At 38.1% G+C, this 20,475-nt stretch overlaps 1 protein-coding gene across 4 annotated transcripts in view; it reads right to left on the reverse strand.

The window, feature by feature from the left end:
* The window catches only part of l(2)gl (LLGL domain-containing protein l(2)gl), a 119,600-nt gene that overhangs the window by 51,064 nt on the left and 48,061 nt on the right, over positions 1–20,475 (reverse strand). For all 4 annotated transcript variants that reach the window (XM_068367066.1, XM_068367065.1, XM_068367063.1 and 1 more), the window contains exons 3-6: positions 11,137–11,221; positions 8,893–9,008; positions 8,268–8,411; positions 6,282–6,420 (exon numbers count right to left, since the gene is read on the reverse strand). In XM_068367066.1, the coding sequence (XP_068223167.1) occupies positions 6,282–6,420; positions 8,268–8,411; positions 8,893–9,008; positions 11,137–11,221 (484 nt within the window). The remainder of the gene's footprint in view (positions 1–6,281; positions 6,421–8,267; positions 8,412–8,892; positions 9,009–11,136; positions 11,222–20,475) is intronic.

Here is a 20,475-nt window from a genome sequence, read left to right on the forward strand (position 1 = left end):
ATGTGTCCTTACCTTCAGCAAAGCAAGGTCTTCTTCCTTCAGATGAGAATGTGTTTCTCTAATCAGAAGCCTGAATAGTAAGAAACTGAGTTCTTAGAACTTGGAAAAGAAGGTTTCTTGATAGCACACTATAAGGCTTCTGATTGTCCTTGTAAAGGTTAAGACCTTATTAGATAGTACCTAAGAGCTCTAACTGGGCAAAGAACTCTCTCCAGTTCATTCCCCACCAAGTTGGACAGGCTTGGGATCTCGAACGACTTAGGCCAAGGACGTGAAGGAAGCTCGTTTAGCAAAAACCGAGCTGCAAGGAACATGTAGCCGTTTCAGATGTGAAAACAATGATCCTGCTGAAGGCGTGGATCTCACTTACTCTTTTAGCTGTTGTCAAGCACACGAGGAAAAGAGTTTTTAATGTGAGGTCCTAAAAAGAGGCTGATTGGAGAGGTTCAAATCTTGATGACATAAGGAACCTTAGGACCACGTCTAGATTCCAGCCTGGAGTGGACAACCGACGTTCCTTTGAGGTCTCAAAAGACCTAGGGAGGTCCTGTAGATCTTCGTTGGTGGAAAGATCCAAGCCTCTGTGGCGGAAAACCGCTGCCAACATACTTCTGTAACCCTTGATCGTAGGAGCTGAAAGGGATCTTACTTTCCTTAGATATAACAGGAAGTCAGCAATCTGGGTTACAGTGGTACTGGTTGAGGAAACTGCATTGGTCTTGTACCAGCTACGGAAGACTTCCCTTTGAGACTGATAGATTCTGAGAGTGGATGTTCTCCTTGCTTTGGCAATCGCTCTGGCTGCCTCCTTCGAAAAGCCCCTAGCTCTTGAGAGTCTTTCGAAAGTCTGCAGGCAGTCAGACGAAGAGCGTGGAGGTTCGGGTGTACCTTCTTTACGTGAGGTAGACGTAGCAGGTTCACTCCTAGAGGAAGAGTCCTGGGAATGTCGACCAGCCATTGCAGTACCTCTAAGAACCATTCTCTCGCGGGCCAGAGCGGAGCCAACCAACGTCAGCCGTGTCCCTTTGCGAGAGGAGAACTTCTGAAGTACCCTGTTGACAATCTTGAACGGCGGGAATGCATACAGGTCGAGATGGAACCAATCCAGCAGAAAAGCATCCACGTGAACTGCTGCTGGGTCTGGAATCGGAGAACAATACAATAGGAGTCTCTAGGTTATCGAGGTAGCGAACAGATCTATGGTTGGCTGACCCCACAGGGCCCAAAGTCTGCTGCAAACATTCTTGTGAAGGGTCCACTCTGTGGGGATGACCTGACCCTTCCGGCTGAGGTGATCTGCCATGACATTCATACCGCCCTGAATGAACCTCGTTACCAGCGCGAGCTTTCGATCTTTAGACCAGATGAGGAGGTCCCTTGCGATCTAGAACAACTTCACGAAAGAGTCCCTCCCTGCTTGAAGGTGTAAGCCAGGGCAGTGGTGTTGTCAGAGTCCACCTCCACCACTTTGTTAAGCTGGAGGGACTTGAAGTTTATCAAGGCCAGAAGAACCGCCAACAACTCCTGCAATTGATGTGAAGTGTCCTTTGCTCCTGGTTCCATGTTCTCGATCATTCCTGTCCGTCCAATGTCGCACCCCAGCCCGTGTCTGATGTGTCCGAGAGGAGACGGCGGTCGGGTTTCTGAACAGCCAAAGGTAGACTTCCTTGAGAAGAAAGCTGTTCTTACAACACGCGAGAGAAGACCTCCTCTCTTCGGAAACAGGAACTGAGACCGTCTCTAGCGTCATGTCCTTTATCCAGTGAGCAGCTAGATGATACTGAAGGGGGGGAGGTGGATTCTCCCTAACACGATGAACAGGGCCAGCGATGAAAGTGTCCCTGTTAGACTCATCCACTACCTGACTGAGCATCGGTTCCTTCTCAGCATGCTCTGGATGCATTCTAGGGCTTGGAAGATCCTTGGGGCCGACGGAAAAGCCCGAAAAGCTCGACTCTGAAGATCCATACCCAAGGAGACAATGGTCTGGGATGGGATGAGCTGAGACTCCTCAAAATTGACCAGGAGGCCCAGTTCCTTGGTCAGATCCATAGTCCATCTGAGAATCTCCAGACAGCGACGACTTGTGGGAGCTCTTAAAAGCCAGTCGTCTGACGGAGCCGGACACAAGATCATGGTACAGCTGCACAGTCTGTGAACTGTCAACCATGGGGAAGCGAGGAAGTACAGTGACAACCCGAAGCTGTCTAGACTGTCTGGGTCGTACAGACAACTCCTTATCGGGTTGCTGAGGTTGCCGCACTGCGTCACAACAAGTCACTTCTGCTGGTTGTTGAACGTCTTCCCAGTGACACACTGACTCCGTAAACAAAAAATCCTTTAACAAGGACTAAGCTTGGACTGTATGTCTTGCAACACAGCTCAAGGTCTATGGGAGCAGGTGTGGTAACAGACGGGGTTAGTGACTGAAATGGAACCATTACCTTCCCTGGAAGCATGTTATGCTTAAATAAAAGTCCATAGGAGGCTACGCAGCTAAAGGCTCCTCTCCAAATGACAGAGTCCTCAAGGGAATATCAGAAGGAGGGAGAAAAGCACTTTCTCATCTACAGGGACCATATCCGAGAAAAGTTAAGTTCTCTCAGTGAGGGTTTCAATGGTGCAAAAGCAGCAGACTAGAAGGCAACATTATGAAACTGCTTGACAGTCTAGTGAGTTGGCAACAACCAAAGATGAATGACTGAGAAGCATGCGGTAAGGTATGCAGAGCATGCTGTATGCAGAGCATGCTGTATGTAGAGCATGTTGTATGCAGAGCATGCTGTATGCAGAGCATGTTGTATGCAGAGCATGCTGAATGCAGAGCATGCTGTATGCAGAGCATGTTGTATGCAGAGCATGCTGTATGTAGAGCATGTTGTATGCAGAGCATGCTGAATGCAGAGCATGCTGTATGCAGAGCATGTTGTATGCAGAGCATGCTGTATGCAGAGCATGCTGTATGCAGAGCATGCTGTATGTAGAGCATGCTGTAAGGTAAGCAGAGCGTGTTGCATGGCGTTTAACATTTCTCAGAAATTCCATGACCAGTGCTAGAGTGCTTCATGCATGCTTGCATGGGGTTTTAATATCAACATAATATTTACCTTACATTCATAACTCATGATTCATTTTTGTTTTGAAGATATTTTGCCATATTTTGCGATATTGTTAAAAATATATTGCAAGGAATACATATATATTTTTATATAAGTAAGACAAATAACCTCCATTATCATAATGTTTGTGTAGGCATACATGTATATGATTACAAATGCAAGTATGAAAGTAATGAGGTGTTATTATTGTCATTTGTTATTTCTCAAGTTGAGGAAAAAGTGGCAGATGCATGCGTTGAGGTGGCTGACTCATAGCATGAGTTTGCTGCCTCAAGGGTTGCGCTTGCTGAGTGGTTGGCGGATGCGCAGTAGCAAGTTCCTGAGGAACGAGCAGTAATTGTCTCGCGAGTTGAGGTTCCTGAGGCGCAAGGCTAAGGTGTTGTGCTTGCCTTGAGGAGGGTTGAGCTCGCTGCAGCGAGAGCTGAGGAGACTGACTCATGGATGGGAGAGGTTGTTGTACCTTAACCGAGAGTTGCATCAATGGTGGAGCAGCAAGTGGAAGCGGAGGAAGAGAGGTATAAGCCTCCTGATCCCATTGCTGAGGTTGCCTTAAGGAAGGCGGAGGGAGCTGTACACCACTGGGAACAGTAAACTCAGAACGTGGCTCAACATCGTACGCCTGGCAGGCGGTACTGCGGTCAGGCGGAGCGAGCGCAGGCGGAGCGAGTGCAGGCGGAGGCGGAGGCGCAACCTTCTCAGCCCGACACTCACGCATCAAGTCTGAAAGTTGTGACTGCATGGACTGCAGTAGAGTCAACTTGGGGTCGGCAGACACTAAGGTCTGCTGAGGTAAAGCCTTAACAGCAGAGATCTGTTGTGGCAGAACCTTACTCCTCTTAGGCGGAGTGCAGTCACCTGAGACTGAGGAGAGTCAGAGCTAACCCAATGACTGCATCCGGGTTGTTGAACTCTAACTTCGTACGTCTGGCATAGGTCTGGACTTTACGTTTAAGAGGTCTTGAGACCTGAGACCAGCGTTTTCTCCCCGAAAATTTCTTCTGCAGACGAGCAAAATAAGGGCTCAATCGTCTGCGGGTGGGAGTGACGGTCTCTTAAGACACGCCCGCAACCACCGAGGATACTTCTGTGCGCCGATCAAGGCCTGCCGAACCCTTTTGCCCTTCGACATTGCTTCTCCCCTGGGCTTGGGAGCTTGCAAGAGGTCCCGGACTGGGAGGACGACTGACACGCACAGAAGTACCCTCACGCACAACACTGACACACTTTGCGCTAATCACTTATCACTTTGATTTTCTGTTTGCACTTATTTCACTGAACTCGAAACTTTAAGTGGTTTGTACCTGAAACACGCAATTCTATCCTTTCTCAAAAGTTAGTAATTGCGAAAAAAGAATTACAATGTAACAGAAAAAAATAATTCAGTGGCTGGAAAGAGACTAAACACTAGATCAAATAAACTACGTTTAAAATCTCTCACCGCATAAAGCTTGAGAACAAGAAAAACTCTAGAAACGTTTACCTTCTTCCCCTAAAGAGACTAGGGAGAAGAGCAAAAACGATAACAACGTTACTCGCTTGAACGAAACGTTTATCCTCCTCTTTCTCCCTCCGTCTCTATCTCTCTCTCTCTCTCTCTCTCTCTTGACTTTGAACCTGAGAGAAGAGCCCAATCATATATATCGTTAAAACATATTATTGTTAAAGGAAAAAATTTCCCAAAATGAAAAGTTCCTTTGTAGAATTAAAACCATTAAGTTAAGAAAGAATGAACAAAACACTAGACACGGTTACTCTTACTGCAACGTGACACCGTGAAAATTCTCTCTCTATCGTAACGATAGAGCGCAAGTTGAACGTTCTGAAACGTCAACAACTGCAGAGACAAAACAAAACGTTAGTTCAACTTTGAAAACAGTACGAGACTATCAAAGAAATTCTTTCAAAAACATTAAAATAGCATAATATGTTAACAGGTAAAACCGAAATGACGGGCTCAATGTTAATTAACTTCGGTACAAGAAAAGACCGCCTACCATTAGGAAAGGTCGAATATATAAAAATTAATTTTAATAATTTTATAATAAAAGGAAGTTAATCGAAGAGGCCTATAAAAGGCGGAGAGATATAAAATAAAATTAATTCCAAAAGCTAACTAAGCTAATATAGAAGTTTCTAGTATAGCGAATAGCTGCAAATTTTAGAGAAATACTTCACCAAACCGTGAACAATACTCCAAAATCATAAGCGTATCCAAGAACGTCTTGCCGGAAGCACGACAGAGGAAAAAGTGAGGTGGCGTCAACAACAAGTACTGTAGTACCTGGCCACAGGTGGCGCTTGTGAGTACACCCCCTTCTAGTATAGTGATAGCTGGCGTATCCCTCCCGTAGAATTCTGTCGGGCAACGGAGTTGACAGCTACATGATTATCGGGTAAGTTTAATATTGAAAAATGTAAGGATACTACTGAAACTTTCAAAAAGATGGCTGGTTAAAAGATTTATACTATTTGAATACCTACCTTAAAAGTAAATTGAGGAACTTAACTAAATTGTTCAAGTACAGTATGTTAACCCTTTTACCCCAAATGGACGTACTAGTACGTCTCACAAAACTCATCCCTTTACCCCCATGGACGTACCGTTACGTGCTTGCAAAAACTGCTATTTACCTTTTTTTGCATGTTTTTGATAATTTTATGAGAAACTTCAGGCCTTTTCCAAAAGAATGAGACCAACCTGACCTCTCTATGACAAAAACTAAGGCTGTTAGAGCAATTTAAAAAAAAATATATTGCAAAATATGCTTGAAAAAAAAATGCTTGGGGGTTAAGGGTTGGATAGTTCCAAATAGCTTGGGGGTAAAAGGGTTAATATAAAATAAAAATGAAAAAGAAATATATGTTACAAAATTATACAGTACTGTACAGTCATTGTACATATTTACAGCATATTAATATTCCAATATTATACTAAATCTAAATGAAGAGAATTATGCTCAACTTGAGCAATTTCATGTATCAATTTTAAATTTGCCATGCACAACACAAGAACATAGCATCTTTATACAATAACAAGTTCGCTACTGCAGATGTATTTTGATAACCATAGCCTGCAAATCTAAGAAAGGAAAATGAAACAAACTAATGCTCTTACTGATACAAAATAAAAAGTGCCTGCCATAATCAAACGTCATTGCTTACCTGGTCCGCACAGAGATTCTTCTTATCCCACAGAACTATTAATCCCCGCTGATAACCAATCAATATTTTATCGGGTTCAGTAGGATGTTCTGCAATAGCTTCCACTGGACCTGGGTTTACCTTGTAGTCTTCTGGTACACTGAAATGCATTAATAAATCCTTAAAATTTGCAATTATTGTTTAAAAAATCCAAAATAAGCAATTACTTAAGATAGGATTTTCACCTTCCTTCCCAATATCTAATTTATCATTAATATCTCCTAATTCTTGTCATAAAGATTTGGACTTGTAATAAACTTCAGGAAATTTGATGTGAAAAAAAAAGAGAGAGAGAGAGAGAGAGAGAGAGAGAGAGAGAAAGAGAGAGGAACTCATATGTAAACCCCTCATGAATAACAACATTTTAAAGAGTTCCATAAAGTATGGACTATATAATAAAATGTGATAAAACATAAAAGCTGAATTAAAAAAACATGTACCTTGGATCTATCATTCAAGAGTTACCGATCAATTTACAGTTGTCCCTACAAACCTAATGCTATTCAATAGGGATTTTTTTTTTTCTAAAGAATGCTTCTCAGTTCTCTGACATCTTATCGCACAGGAACCGAACAATATAGTACTTAATGTTTTGTTAATATTAAAATAAATAAACCCCCTCGGTTAAAAGTATGATGCTACTATATTCAAAAGATTTTTTCAATCTACAAATAACACAAGAGATAACTATGCCAATAACTTCTGCTGTATAAGAATGGTAAAACTGAACATACATTCAGCAAAGCGTTCATCAGCCACAACAAAGAGAAGGCTAAAAACAAAAACTTTCTTCTACTTACTTAATCATATTACCGAAAGAAGAAGAATCTCTAACTTAGGTATTTTTTAGTCACCAATTACCTATACCTTCAACTTTAACTTATAAACAAGTTCTCGTTATGCTAATTACTCCACTTTTATTCAAGTGCTAAAACTTATATGCTATGTATAGCTTGATTCCCTGATAAATTACGAAGCTTTTTACCCAAAAAAGATAATAACCTGCCATGCTACCTTTCTTACATAAAAAAGCTTTCATTCTTTCTAGCTTCAAGGGTCTGATAGCTTTCACTTCTTGGAAAATATAAACATGGGCCCACAATCTTTAGATGTTCTATACATTGATCCATTTTATCACTGATTACAATATAACCCATAATATTGAGATTAAGAACACCCACAATAAATATTGGTCGCATCACGAACAACTTTTTTTCTTTATGCAGCCAAAAAGGGTCCAGGACTTAGCAAATTATTAACTACTGCAGGTAGAAGACTCCACATATACTTTGCTTCATAGACCGATTCCATTGTCTAGTATATGCTTCACTATCACTCCAAGATAGCACTAGCAGTTTTATCACATGCATCTTAAGGTAAATAAAGTGCAATACTTTTGGAAAGTACAATTTACACAGTACTGTACATCAAAGATTAAACTCCGACCTCTGCATAACAAGAACAAGTGAAATATGTCTTATTTAGGAATGCTGAATGACAAAAAACTTTACTCTATAGAAAGCCACTGACATGCTATGCCAACATATAGTTTCTAAAGCTATCAATATGCTTTACTCCAGAGTTTGAGTTATATGTAAGCTAATAAAATTATCAAAATTTACTTTTATCTTTAGCAGTATAAATAAATTATACTAATTTAAAAAAAAAAATCATACAAATCTCTAAGAAGCCATATTACCCATAACAACCTATGTGAAGCAAATTACGCAAACACTATTAGATAAAACAAAAATCTTTGCTCCAAATTTCCCAGAGTATTATCCTGGATACATGTCAGTGCACAGTTGGCTTCATTAATTCCAGTACACTTCATGGGAAGGTAAGGAGATGTTAGTGTACCGGAATTAGTGAGGCTAACGGTACAATTCAAGGATTTTGCACATTATCTTCAAAATCATTCCAAAATTGTATTTTGAAAGTACTTACTTTTGCATGACTACATCCTGGTAAATAATATTATCTGACATGGCAAATGTAGCCAAGTTTAGAAGGTAAATGTTGCCCCCTTCAGTTCCAACCAGTAAGTGTTCCCCGCTGTTGTCAGCTATTATGACGCTTATTTTTTTCAACCTGAAATTGAACGGACACATAAATTACCAGAAAAGAAAATTTAAGTACATAATGTGGCCTTAAAATTACACATTCATTTTTTTTAAATTCAAGTTAGTTACTATAAAACTCATATCTTATAAATGCTTAACTAAAATGTAATATGATAATTTTGAATTCAATCACATTTCTCTCCCTTAACAACCAACACTAAAATTTATGTCAGGATGGATCCATTTCTGCTTTAAAATGTGAAATTCCTTACAGCAGTGTATTTACTAATTAGAGTTCACAAAACAGGTGACACTAACAACTGATGAAAGAGAAACACTTACGACTTATGAATATTGAAAGATATTTAAAAAGACGTCTGTATAATCTCACACAAAACAGAAGACAATGTAATGTTCAGAAAAAAAAAAAAAAAAAAAAAAAAAAAAAAAAAAAAAAGGGCTAAGCAACTTCAAACCAGAATGTGCAACGAACACCTACAAGTACTTACTTTCCTTCCAAAGAAGTGGAGTTGACTTGTGTTAGCTGCATCCCAGAAGAATCTTCTCGGGGTGTCATCTGCCATAGGTGTAGACTGTTGTCCTCACACAGTGACACCAACCGGCACTGTTTAATAAAAGCACACAAAAGACGGAACACCTTTTGTTATTCATTCCCAAACACTTCAAAATAAAACCACACATATATGACTTTGGGTCTATTGGAAGTTAAATCAAGAACATAACTCCCAGAAATAATTTTAAGAAAAAAGAAATACAAAACCACTCACAGAATCTCTCTTAATGCCAAATGAAGTTACAGTACTTAAGTGAATTACAAATATTTTTATACCAGAACGTTTTCATTAAATGGAAAGAGAAAATAGGATTACTGTACAATAAATTAGAAACACTGTACAGTAAAACCTCCTTATTAGCTGATTACTCAGATTATCCACTGCTGAACTATTGATACTATTATATAAAATATATGTAGAAAATTAACTTAACCAGTGATCTTATAATTAGAAGCATTATGCAAATTTTAAAAATCTAAGCTACTGTAAAGTTGTTTCAAATAAAAGGAATATTGGCCCAGCTAAAAGGTTTCTCCCATTCCTCGCTCTTTTTTATTTTCGTTTAATTTCTTGTTATTCATAGTTTAGCTGTTCACTTCAGGCTAGCTTATTCCTTATACACTTAGTGCTTAATACCATTATTCCCTTTTATTCAGTAGTCTCAACTACATCCTACATGGTATAATCTTATCTACTTCTGAAGGCTTAAAATTTTTCCCATTCTTCCCTCTATTATATTTCCTTGTAATTATCTTTTCATTTGTTATTCACTAATATTTACAGTTAATTTCAGTATATGCTTATTCCTTATACTCTTTCTTGTTCCATTTTATCCATATTCCCTTTTATTCAGTAATATATCTGTATTAATTTCATCTAATGCTGATTTTGTATTAAGGAATATACTGCACAGAATGTTACAAAAATTTTCTTCACAAACTTTTACTAAAATAATTTCACAAATCTGTGAACCCTTCCACACTGGACGCAGTACAAGTAGTCAAACGTTGCTAACTTTCTTTTATGAAAAACAAAAAATTCTGCATTAAAAATTTTTTGAGGACATTATAACATGAGTAAAAATGCTTAAATTTCGATATATATATATATACATATATATATATATATATATATATATATATATATATATATATATATATATATATATATATATATATATATATATATATATATATATATATATAAAATCATAGTACTGTATAACAAAACAGCGTAATCAGAAAAAAAGATCGAAGTTGAAATAGAATTATTAACTTGAAGCTAACAGCTGTCAATGAACATTTCATTTCGGTTTGACTGTGGAGCCTATTATCCACAGAATTCTGTAACTGTGTGAATGCACAGAAGGTAATGACAGCGGACAAGGAGGCTTTGCTTCATAGAATCTTCAAATATAATCAATAAGAATTTGTAAGAAAGCATCAAATCTAAACCAAACTAGTTCTCAAAACACTTTACTTAACTTCATGGACTATAAGGCCGGGAGCACACTAGCGACTCTGTGGCGCCACAAAGCCACAGCATCGTGTGGCGGGGATGTGGTCTCCCATAGGTTTCCATTGTTTTCAAGTTTTGCTGCGCAAACTAGCGACTGTGGCTCTCTGTCGCTCATCCCCGCCACAGGCGTGGCATGGCTTTGTGGCGCCACAGAGTCGCTAGTGTGCTCCCGGCCTAATGTACCACAGGGATAAAACCTTTCTGGTATTTTTCAGTCAATCACTACAGTATGTTCCTGGTATAAAAAATTCAAACCTATCTTTGAAAGCTGATAATTTCTGGACTATTTTACAACTAATTTTTCATTCCACACTGATATAAACCTACACTGGTTTTACTGTTACTAAAAAATTTCTTGTTATTATTTAAAGCAATATCTGTACAACAACTCTACACGAGTCAAACTTAATAGACAGTACGGCTATCTATTCGATCTTATTCTGAGGAGTTTACCAAACTAATGACATACTCAAATCCATCATCAATTTAGAAATTTTCAAAACAGGAGTAAAACAAGAGTTAAAAATTAATTTCTAATTCATGCATCTATTGGAAAGGGTTTCTTGAACGATCCAGCATCAGGCATAGTGATCAGGTTGCTGTACATTAAAAACCCCAGTTCACACACCTACACCTGGCAACCGAATAAGGGAAACGTACCTGTCCACTGAGGAAAATAAGGTGAGTAATTGCTGCTTCATTGTTTTCAGGTCGACCATATACTTCTACGCCTGGAGTGCCAAATCTGATGAAAACTGAGTTAAGGAAAATGGTGACTTATTCTATATGGCCAACTCTACATGGTGGCCACTTCTGTACTGTACATTTCTTAGGTTTACCTGAAGAATTCATTCTTAATTAAACAATATCTACTAAAATTAGATAAAAATTATGGTCAATAATTTCTTTGCTACAACCGTATCCAGTAACATAAAGTAGATCAGCTAACTGAAAATACATTACCCGGTATACCTAAATCAAGTCATGATCCAAACTTGGAAATAAAAACTCTACTTAATGATTGGAACCAAAGACCATATTCAAGAACTCAAAACCTTCAGCCAAAGTAGAGTTAAAAAAAAAAACTTATTTGATATCAAAATGCTCACATATCCAGTTGCAGAAGACTTGTCTCTCAGTAGAAATTTGTTTCTAACTAGTTTTAAACTTTGCCTAAACTAAGGTCAAAATATCCAGTTCAAAGCAAGTTTTAACAAAGAGTCTGAACCAGTTAACTTGAGATAACTTTAAAGTCCATGCCACTAATAAGAAAATCAAAAGTGGATAGATCATCATCATCATTATTATTGTATAAAATCTAAAAGAATTTAAGGGATTACCAAGAAGTAGTAAATAAAAAAAAAGTATACATCGCATTACTCAGGGGGGGGGGGCAGGGTGAAGAGCGTTAGATAAGATATGGAAGAGGGTATAGAAATCAAAGGACGCAGCAAAGCAACATGGAACAAACATTTACTTGAGACTATATAAATGGTAACAATAAAAATATAGCTCAATATATAAGAAAAAAAATGAGAGAGAGAGAGAGAGAGAGAGAGAGAGAGAGAGAGAGAGAGAGAGAGAGAGAGAGAGAGAGAGAGAGAGATTCAAATTTATTAAAATTTTCAAACACTAAAGACAAATCCTACAAAACACATTGCATAAAATGAAATTTTAAAAAAAAATCTTATTAATGTGTTTGACAAGCTAGCAGAAATATGCTTACTTCTCATTCTCTCTTAACACTCAAATTTGTAAATATATTTACCAACTCAAACCCATTTGTTATTAGGTAAAAAAAAAATCAAATTGTTCTTTTTATCAAAATTATGGTAACCCAAAGCAACACAGAAAATGTGAAACAGTTCAAATCAATACTATTTTTGTTTTCAAATTTGGATAGGAACCTCACTATTAGGAGTGTTAGTGTCTTTTAATTATCCACATCTCTGATGAAATCTATATTATTATTATTATTATTATTATTATTATTATTATTAAATGCTAAGCTACAACCCTGGTTGGAAAAGCAGGATGCTATAAGCCCAGGGGCCCCAACAGGGAAAATAGCCCAGTGAGGAAAGGAAATAAAGAAAAATAAAATATTTTAAGTATAGTAACAACATTAAAATAAATATTTTCTATAAAAACTTTAACAAAACAAGAGGAAGAGAAACTAGATAGAAGTGTGCCCGATTATACCCTCAAGCAAGAGAACTCTAACCCAGACATAAGCTATACAAGAACAAACAACAAAACTAATCATAAAACAAACGGGGTCAATGACCTTCGATGTCAGGATGCCAGAAAATCTCAATCTCAAAACCAAAGACCAAATGAGTAGTGGCAAAGAAAAACCAAAGACCAAATGAGTAGTGGCAAAGAAAAACCAAAGACCAAATGAGTAGTGGCAAAGAAAAACCAAAGACCAAATGAGTAGTGGCAAAGAAAAACCAAAGACCAAATGAGTAGTGGTAGAGAATAACCAAAGACCAAATGAGTAGTGGCAGAGAAAAACCAAAGACCAAATGAGTAGTGGTAGAGAATAACCAAAGACCAAATGAGTAGTGGCAGAGAAAAACCAAAGACCAAATGAGTAGTGGTAGAGAAAAAACAAAGACCAAATGAGTAGTGGCAGAGAAAAACCAAAGACCAAATGAGTAGTGGCAGAGAAAAACCAAAGACCAAATGAGTAGTGGCAGAGAAAAACCAAAGACCAAATGAGTAGTGGCAGAGAAAAACCAAAGACCAAATGAGTAGTGGCAGAGAAAAACCAAAGACCAAATGAGTAGTGGCAGAGAAAAACCAAAGACCAAATGAGTAGTGGCAGAGAAAAACCAAAGACCAAATGAGTAGTGGCAGAGAAAAACCAAAGACCAAATGAGTAGTGGCAAAGAAAAACCAAAGACCAAATGAGTAGTGGCAAAGAAAAACCAAAGACCAAATGAGTAGTGGCAAAGAAAAACCAAAGACCAAATGAGTAGTGGTAGAGAATAACCAAAGACCAAATGAGTAGTGGCAGAGAAAAACCAAAGACCAAATGAGTAGTGGTAGAGAATAACCAAAGACCAAATGAGTAGTGGCAGAGAAAAACCAAAGACCAAATGAGTAGTGGTAGAGAAAAAACAAAGACCAAATGAGTAGTGGCAGAGAAAAACCAAAGACCAAATGAGTAGTGGCAGAGAAAAACCAAAGACCAAATGAGTAGTGGCAGAGAAAAACCAAAGACCAAATGAGTAGTGGCAGAGAAAAACCAAAGACCAAATGAGTAGTGGCAGAGAAAAACCAAAGACCAAATGAGTAGTGGCAGAGAAAAACCAAAGACCAAATGAGTAGTGGCAGAGAAAAACCAAAGACCAAATGAGCAGTGGCAGAGAAAAACCAAAGACCAAATGAGTAGTGGCAGAGAAAAACCAAAGACCAAATGAGCAGTGGCAGAGAAAAACCAAAGACCAAATGAGTAGTGGCAGAGAAAAACCAAAGACCAAATGAGTAGTGGCAGAGAAAAACCAAAGACCAAATGAGTAGTGTCAGAGAAAAACCAAAGACCAAATGAGCAGTGGCAGAAAAAAAACAAATAAAATCATGTACTGTGAATTCTCTTCACTTTCTCATGTCGGAAGGAAATTTGTTTGCATCTTTTGAAAGGCTGCTTCCTTCAGAATCTGGAAGGGGCTTCCTTCCTTTGCTGGTGCACGCATGTAGTCGCAAAGCACACATAATATGCGTCAAGGCTAGAGAGTCACAAGGTTCAAATGTCAAGAAAGATATGAGACAAAACTTCTCAATATTTAATATAAATCAACGTGTAGATCTACAACAGCAAAATTTACCAGTAATTTTTCGAGTTACGTCTGTGTGAGAGAGAGAGAGAGAGAGAGGAGAGAGAGAGAGAGAGAGAGAGAGAGAGAGAGAGAGAGAGAGAGAGAGAGAGAGAGAGAGAAAAAACACGGGTAAAAAGTTGCAAATCACAACGAGGGTGTGTACGCTTCATTTAGTTTAAAATGTGTAGTCTCAATAAACAATTTAATTGGTAACAAAAACTTATGAGAAAACCTTGTCGAAAGTCAAGGTCCCTAAATTGATTTCAAAGGTAAAATCTTGGAAGAGCAGGATTTATGATGTTAGAAATATCAAGTTACCTAATTTGAAACTTAACTTATTTTCGTAAATGACAAAATAATAAACAAACAATTATGTCTTTTAGAATAGTGCTCTCCCACCCCCCACCCCCACCCCCAAAAAAAAATCACAATGCGGACTGAAGTAAACACCATTGGTGTTTACTTTAGAAGCCTCTTGTTTGTTTCACCCAGAGCCAGAGGGCACCACTAGTCTACAAGTTGTTTTCTTGAATAGCCTGTACTTCCATATAATGACAATTTTATTTAGGGGTTAGACTACTATACTATAAATTATATATTAAATTGACTAAAAAAATAATGGATTTACTCGCATATCCATTTGCATCTGCTCAGAAATTTTGATCTTAGCATTAAAAAACATTATAAACAGATTTATTTGGATAAAAAATCCTTTCCCTCCCAGATTAATTTCTACTCTACGTCACACACTATCAGATAACTCATCCGCTGTACACTTGTCCCAAACACAAATTCTCATATAAATATAACTGCAGAGAGAGAGAGAGAGAGAGAGAGAGAGAGAGAGAGAGAGAGAGAGAGAGAGAGAGAGAGAGAGAGAGAGAATTCTGTAGCTTGTTTGATCAATAACACTAACACTAACCATGCATGTTTCCTACACTTAATAAATACCACGATCTTGTTAAAAATGGTTCAATTACATATAGCACAAAATGTTCACGGAATATAATATTCACATTAATATAAACCATTATCTCATGTACGAAAGAGAAGAAGTTAACATACATAGTTTTGTGTGTGTGTGTGTGTGTGTGTGTTTTTGTGTGTGTGTTTACAATTGTTTCTTTGGCTTCAGATTATATTTCACATATACTTGTACTCTTCCATATCTTAATTTTGTTTCATATTCCTTAATGAGAAAACTTGAGTCTAATCTATCTATTTACATGTCCGCGTGTGTTATATATGTGGGTAAATATAACCAATAGAAGATGAATGAATAAAATCATACAGTGCACATTTATATCTACAAGTTTCGTCTATATCATTACTACATTTCCCCATGGCAAAAACAAACATATAATTATTTTTGCGTAAAAATAATACCGGGCTTAAATAAATATCCCCTAATCTTTCTTTTAGTTTCCCTGACATTTTACCTTAAACACATTTAACTTTGTACTGTAAATTTTTTCCTAAATACATTTCGTCTAATTAACCAGAAGACTCTTTTTAGTTTTAGACTATTTCCAATATGACGCGTTTAATCTACATGTACAAATTATTATTAAAAATGTCGGACAAAGAAATGAAACCTAAGGAATGACGATATATGACTATGAGTTATAAGTGAACCGTAATTTGGATTAAACTTGATATGAATTTATCCTGACGGACTTCGAGTTCTAGGCAACAGTTTCACACATGGTAATACCATGATCTTCACACAACGTGTATTACATTTACATTTTTTAGTTTTTAGACTATTTCCAATATGACGCGTTTAATCTAAAAGTACAATTACTAAAAATTTTAGCAAAGATATGAAACCTAAGGAATGACGATATACTGTATGACGATGAGTTATAAGTGAACCATTATTTGGATTAAACTTGTTATTGGTTTATCCTGACTGACATGGAGTTCTACTTTTCCAACTTTAAATCTATTGGCGCTACTTTTCTAGCTTTAAATTTTCGCTGCTACTTTTCCAACTTTAAATCTACTGTTGCTACTTTTATAAATATAAATCTTCGTTGCTACTTTTCTAACTTTAAATTCCATATTGCTACTTTTCTAACTTTAAATCTACTGCTGTTACATTTTTACTTTAAATCTACCATTGCTACTTTTTTATATATTCTAATTAACTTCAAGTTACATGCAACATCTCCGTTACAGAATACAATATAAATGTGAACGTATAAACAATTCGACAGCGATCACAGACTCCTCGTCCTCAGGATCCAGAGAAGAACTCGTCCTCAGGATCCAGAGAAGAACTCGTCCTCAGGATCCAGAGAGGAACTCGTCCTCAGGATCCAGAGAGGAACTCGTCCTCAGGATCCGGAGAAGAACTCGTCCTCAGGATCCAGAGAGGAACTCGTCCTCAGGATCCAGAGAGGAACTCGTCCTCAGGATCCAGAGAGGAACTCGTCCTCAGGATCCAGAGAAGAACTCGTCCTCAGGATCCAGAGAAGAACTCGTCCTCAGGATCCAGAGAAGAACTCGTCCTCAGGATCCAGAGAAGAACTCGTCCTCAGGATCCAGAGAAGAACTCGTCCTCAGGATCCAGAGAAGAACTCATCCTCAGGATCCAGAGAGGAACTCGTCCCCAGGATCCAGAGAGGAACTCGTCCTCAGGATCCAGAGAGGAACTCGTCCTCAGGATCCAGAGAGGAACTCGTCCTCAGGATCCAGAGAAGAACTCGTCCTCAGGATCCAGAGAAGAACTCGTCCTCAGGATCCAGAGAAGAACTCGTCCTCAGGATCCAGAGAAGAACTCGTCCTCAGGATCCAGAGAAGAACTCGTCCTCAGGATCCAGAGAAGAACTCGTCCTCAGGATCCAGAGAAGAACTCGTCCTCAGGATCCAGAGAGGAACTCGTCCTCAGGATCCAGAGAGGAACTCGTCCTCAGGATCCAGAGAGAAACTCGTCCTCAGGATCCAGAGAGGAACTCGTCCTCAGGATCCAGAGAGGAACTCGTCCTCAGGATCCAGAGAGGAACTCGTCCTCAGGATCCAGAGAAGAACTCGTCCTCAGGATCCAGAGAAGAACTCGTCCTCAGGATCCAGAGAAGAACTCGTCCTCAGGATCCAGAGAAGAACTCGTCCTCAGGATCCAGAGAGGAACTCGTCCCCAGGATCCAGAGAGGAACTCGTCCTCAGGATCCAGAGAAGAACTCGTCCTCAGGATCCAGAAAGGAACTCGTCCTCAGGATCCAGAAAGGAACTCGTCCTCAGGATCCAGAAAGGAACTCGTCCTCAGGATCCAGAGAGGAACTGTCCTACGAGGCTACGATCCTCGAACGCCCCACCCCACCAATCAACGATGGATTCGATACTTGGGGATACAGAGCTTGAGGGGGGGATGAGAAAGAGCTGATGGGTCAGATAAAACACGGCCTTCCACTTGTTCTTCTACTCATTCCTCCTCTTCTAATTTTAGTAACAAAAGAGAAAGCGATGGAGACCCGGCGGTATTTACATCTATCACGAATCATCACCACAGAGGCGTTCTTGAGAGAGAGAGAGAGAGAGAGAGAGAGAGAGAGAGAGAGACAAAAGAGTGAGAGAAATGGTAAAAAAAAAAGAGAGAGAGAGAGAGAGAGAGAGAGAGAGAGAGAGAGAGAGAGAGAGAGAGAGAGAGAGAGAGACTAAAGTGTCATGGGAACCCGTGTCTCTTGGGGGGGAGGGAGAGAGAGAGAGAGAGAGAGAGAGAGAGAGAGAGAGAGAGAGAGAGAGAGAGAGACTAAAGTGTCATGGGGAAACACATCAGACCAAGTCGATTACACACTACTAACCAATTAATGGATTAACATTAATATGCAAATGAAGGTTGGCAATAAACAGTAGAGGAGCTATTGTGACCCTTCAGTCGTTTTCATGATTAATGAATAAGTTCTGAAAAGTCTTCGTATAAAGATGCTGGTGTTTAAAAATACTGAATTATTTTTAATGCGAAAATTAAAAAGAATTTTAGAATTCACTAAAATCCTATAATCCTCATCCACTTTATAATTAAAAAAAAGTTAACGGGGGTTTGATATACTGCAGTTAGTTTTAATTCTGCAAAAAAAAAAAAAAAAAAAAAAAAAAAAATCACGTCACATCAATATGTCAGGTCCTCCTCATACTATTAGGTATAATTCGGACATTAAAGAAAGAATTCGTAATAAAAATATAACTAGCTTATAGAATAACTAGGACTTTAACAGATGACGTAAATAATTCTACAAACTCTACCCGCTAAAAGAAAAAAAAAATATATTCAAAATAAAAAAACAAACATTCCCAAATTCCATTAGAGCATCCTATATATATATATATATATATATATATAAAGAGATACGTACAGAGCACATGCTCTAACGAAATTGTATTATTATCAAATTACTGCCATTACCACCATAATACTAAAGAGAATCCCTGACTGCATATTTCCAGTCACCGAAGAAGCAATGGGATAAATTTGGTTCCTCCCAATTGCTTGCATCCGGTATTCGTGTATAGTTAGGTTGATATCGAGTCCCAATGACAACAGAATATAGCTATGTAACAAAAGACAAACAACTGAATAAAGAGATCGAGTTGGACAGGGAACCTCAATACTAATTAAATGTACAAAGATGGGAAAATTTGGGAGTAAAAACAGCAACGCAAAAATTAGGAGGAAAACTTGAGGAAAAATTAATGGGGAAATGTGAACGCTAAAAGGAAGAAAGGGGTAACCAGGGTAGTTAAAAAATTGAGAATGCCTAAAACAGAACACGACTTACTCGCACTGCTAGCATAAAATATATTCGCAAAAGCAATTTAATGATGACAATTCTGTACATGAATGTTTGAAAGTCCATTTAATACCACGGGAAAACAATGTAGTATTCGGTTGGGTTAAGAATGAAAAGTGCGCGCATATAATCCGACTTCAAATGTTGAATAGTATTATCAAGATCTTCTCCTGCGGCTTTAAAATTGCTACTAGGAATTAAAGGCAAACTAAAATAGAGTACGATATGACAATGAAAGAATCTCCAACAGATTAGTAGATTTGATAACAAAGCCCTCAAAAGAATATTAGGAGTTAAATGGCAATACAGGATTAGCAATGAAATTATAAGAGAAATTACTTGAGTGCCATATGTGGATGAGATCATGATGAGTAGTAGATGGAGATAGTTTGGGCATGGACATGGCACTCCCCAGGAGAAATTAGTTCACCAAACATTTAACTGGGCTCCACATGGAGCGTGAAGTAGATGATCATGAATGGAGAAATATTGAATTATAAGCTCAAGATAGAGACGACTGCCGAAATGTTACAAGAGGCCCACTGCGACAATAGGCGAAGGTGGTGATGATTATTGTAATACGCCGAGAGAGAGAGAGAGAGAGAGAGAGAGAGAGAGAGAGAGAGAGAGAGAGAGATTGGAAAATCAATTAGCTACCTTACAACCATACAAGACAAACAAAAGAGAATTATTTCTGTTAGAGCAGCTTACGTCAGGACATTCAAAGTACACACTACTCGGCACGTACTCATACATAGCTTCAGACCTGTCTACTATAGGTCCTTTCCTTGAAAGATTGCCCGAATCAGACTAAATGCCATTCCATCTGGTATATTAACGACCCTGCAGCGTAGATATCACAAAAGCATTTGTTATTCAAACAAATATCTTTTTTTTCTGTACGGAAGCAAAAAAAAAGAAGAAGAAGAAGAAGAAGAAGAAGAAGAAGAAGAAGAAGAAGAAGAAGAAGAAGAAGAAGAAGAAGAAGAAGAAGAAGAAGAATATCAAGGCAATCCAAATTAAGACATTGCAATCCAAATTATGCTTGAAATAAAAAATACCTTAACGTCTGACGTTTCCACACTCCCTACCTAATGCAAAATAATTAGCACAAACCAGACAATAGAGTAGGAAATAGATTCAGAACAACTCATATTATGAAATTTTTTGACAAGCTTATATTTATATTGATGCGAAATACCTTCCGCCCCAAAACAAAACTTCACTTGCGAGTAGAGAGTACACCATGACTTCGATAATGACGTTAATGTCAAGGTTTCTTTAAATACCGGAGACATTTCTTTGGAATCTGGCTCATAAACATACAATACTGGAACGTTTAATATTAAGATTTTTTTTTCGGTTGAAATTGTGTATAGCTCAGC

Source organism: Palaemon carinicauda, chromosome 45, assembly GCF_036898095.1.
Source record: "Palaemon carinicauda isolate YSFRI2023 chromosome 45, ASM3689809v2, whole genome shotgun sequence".
Lineage (NCBI taxonomy): Eukaryota > Metazoa > Arthropoda > Malacostraca > Decapoda > Palaemonidae > Palaemon > Palaemon carinicauda.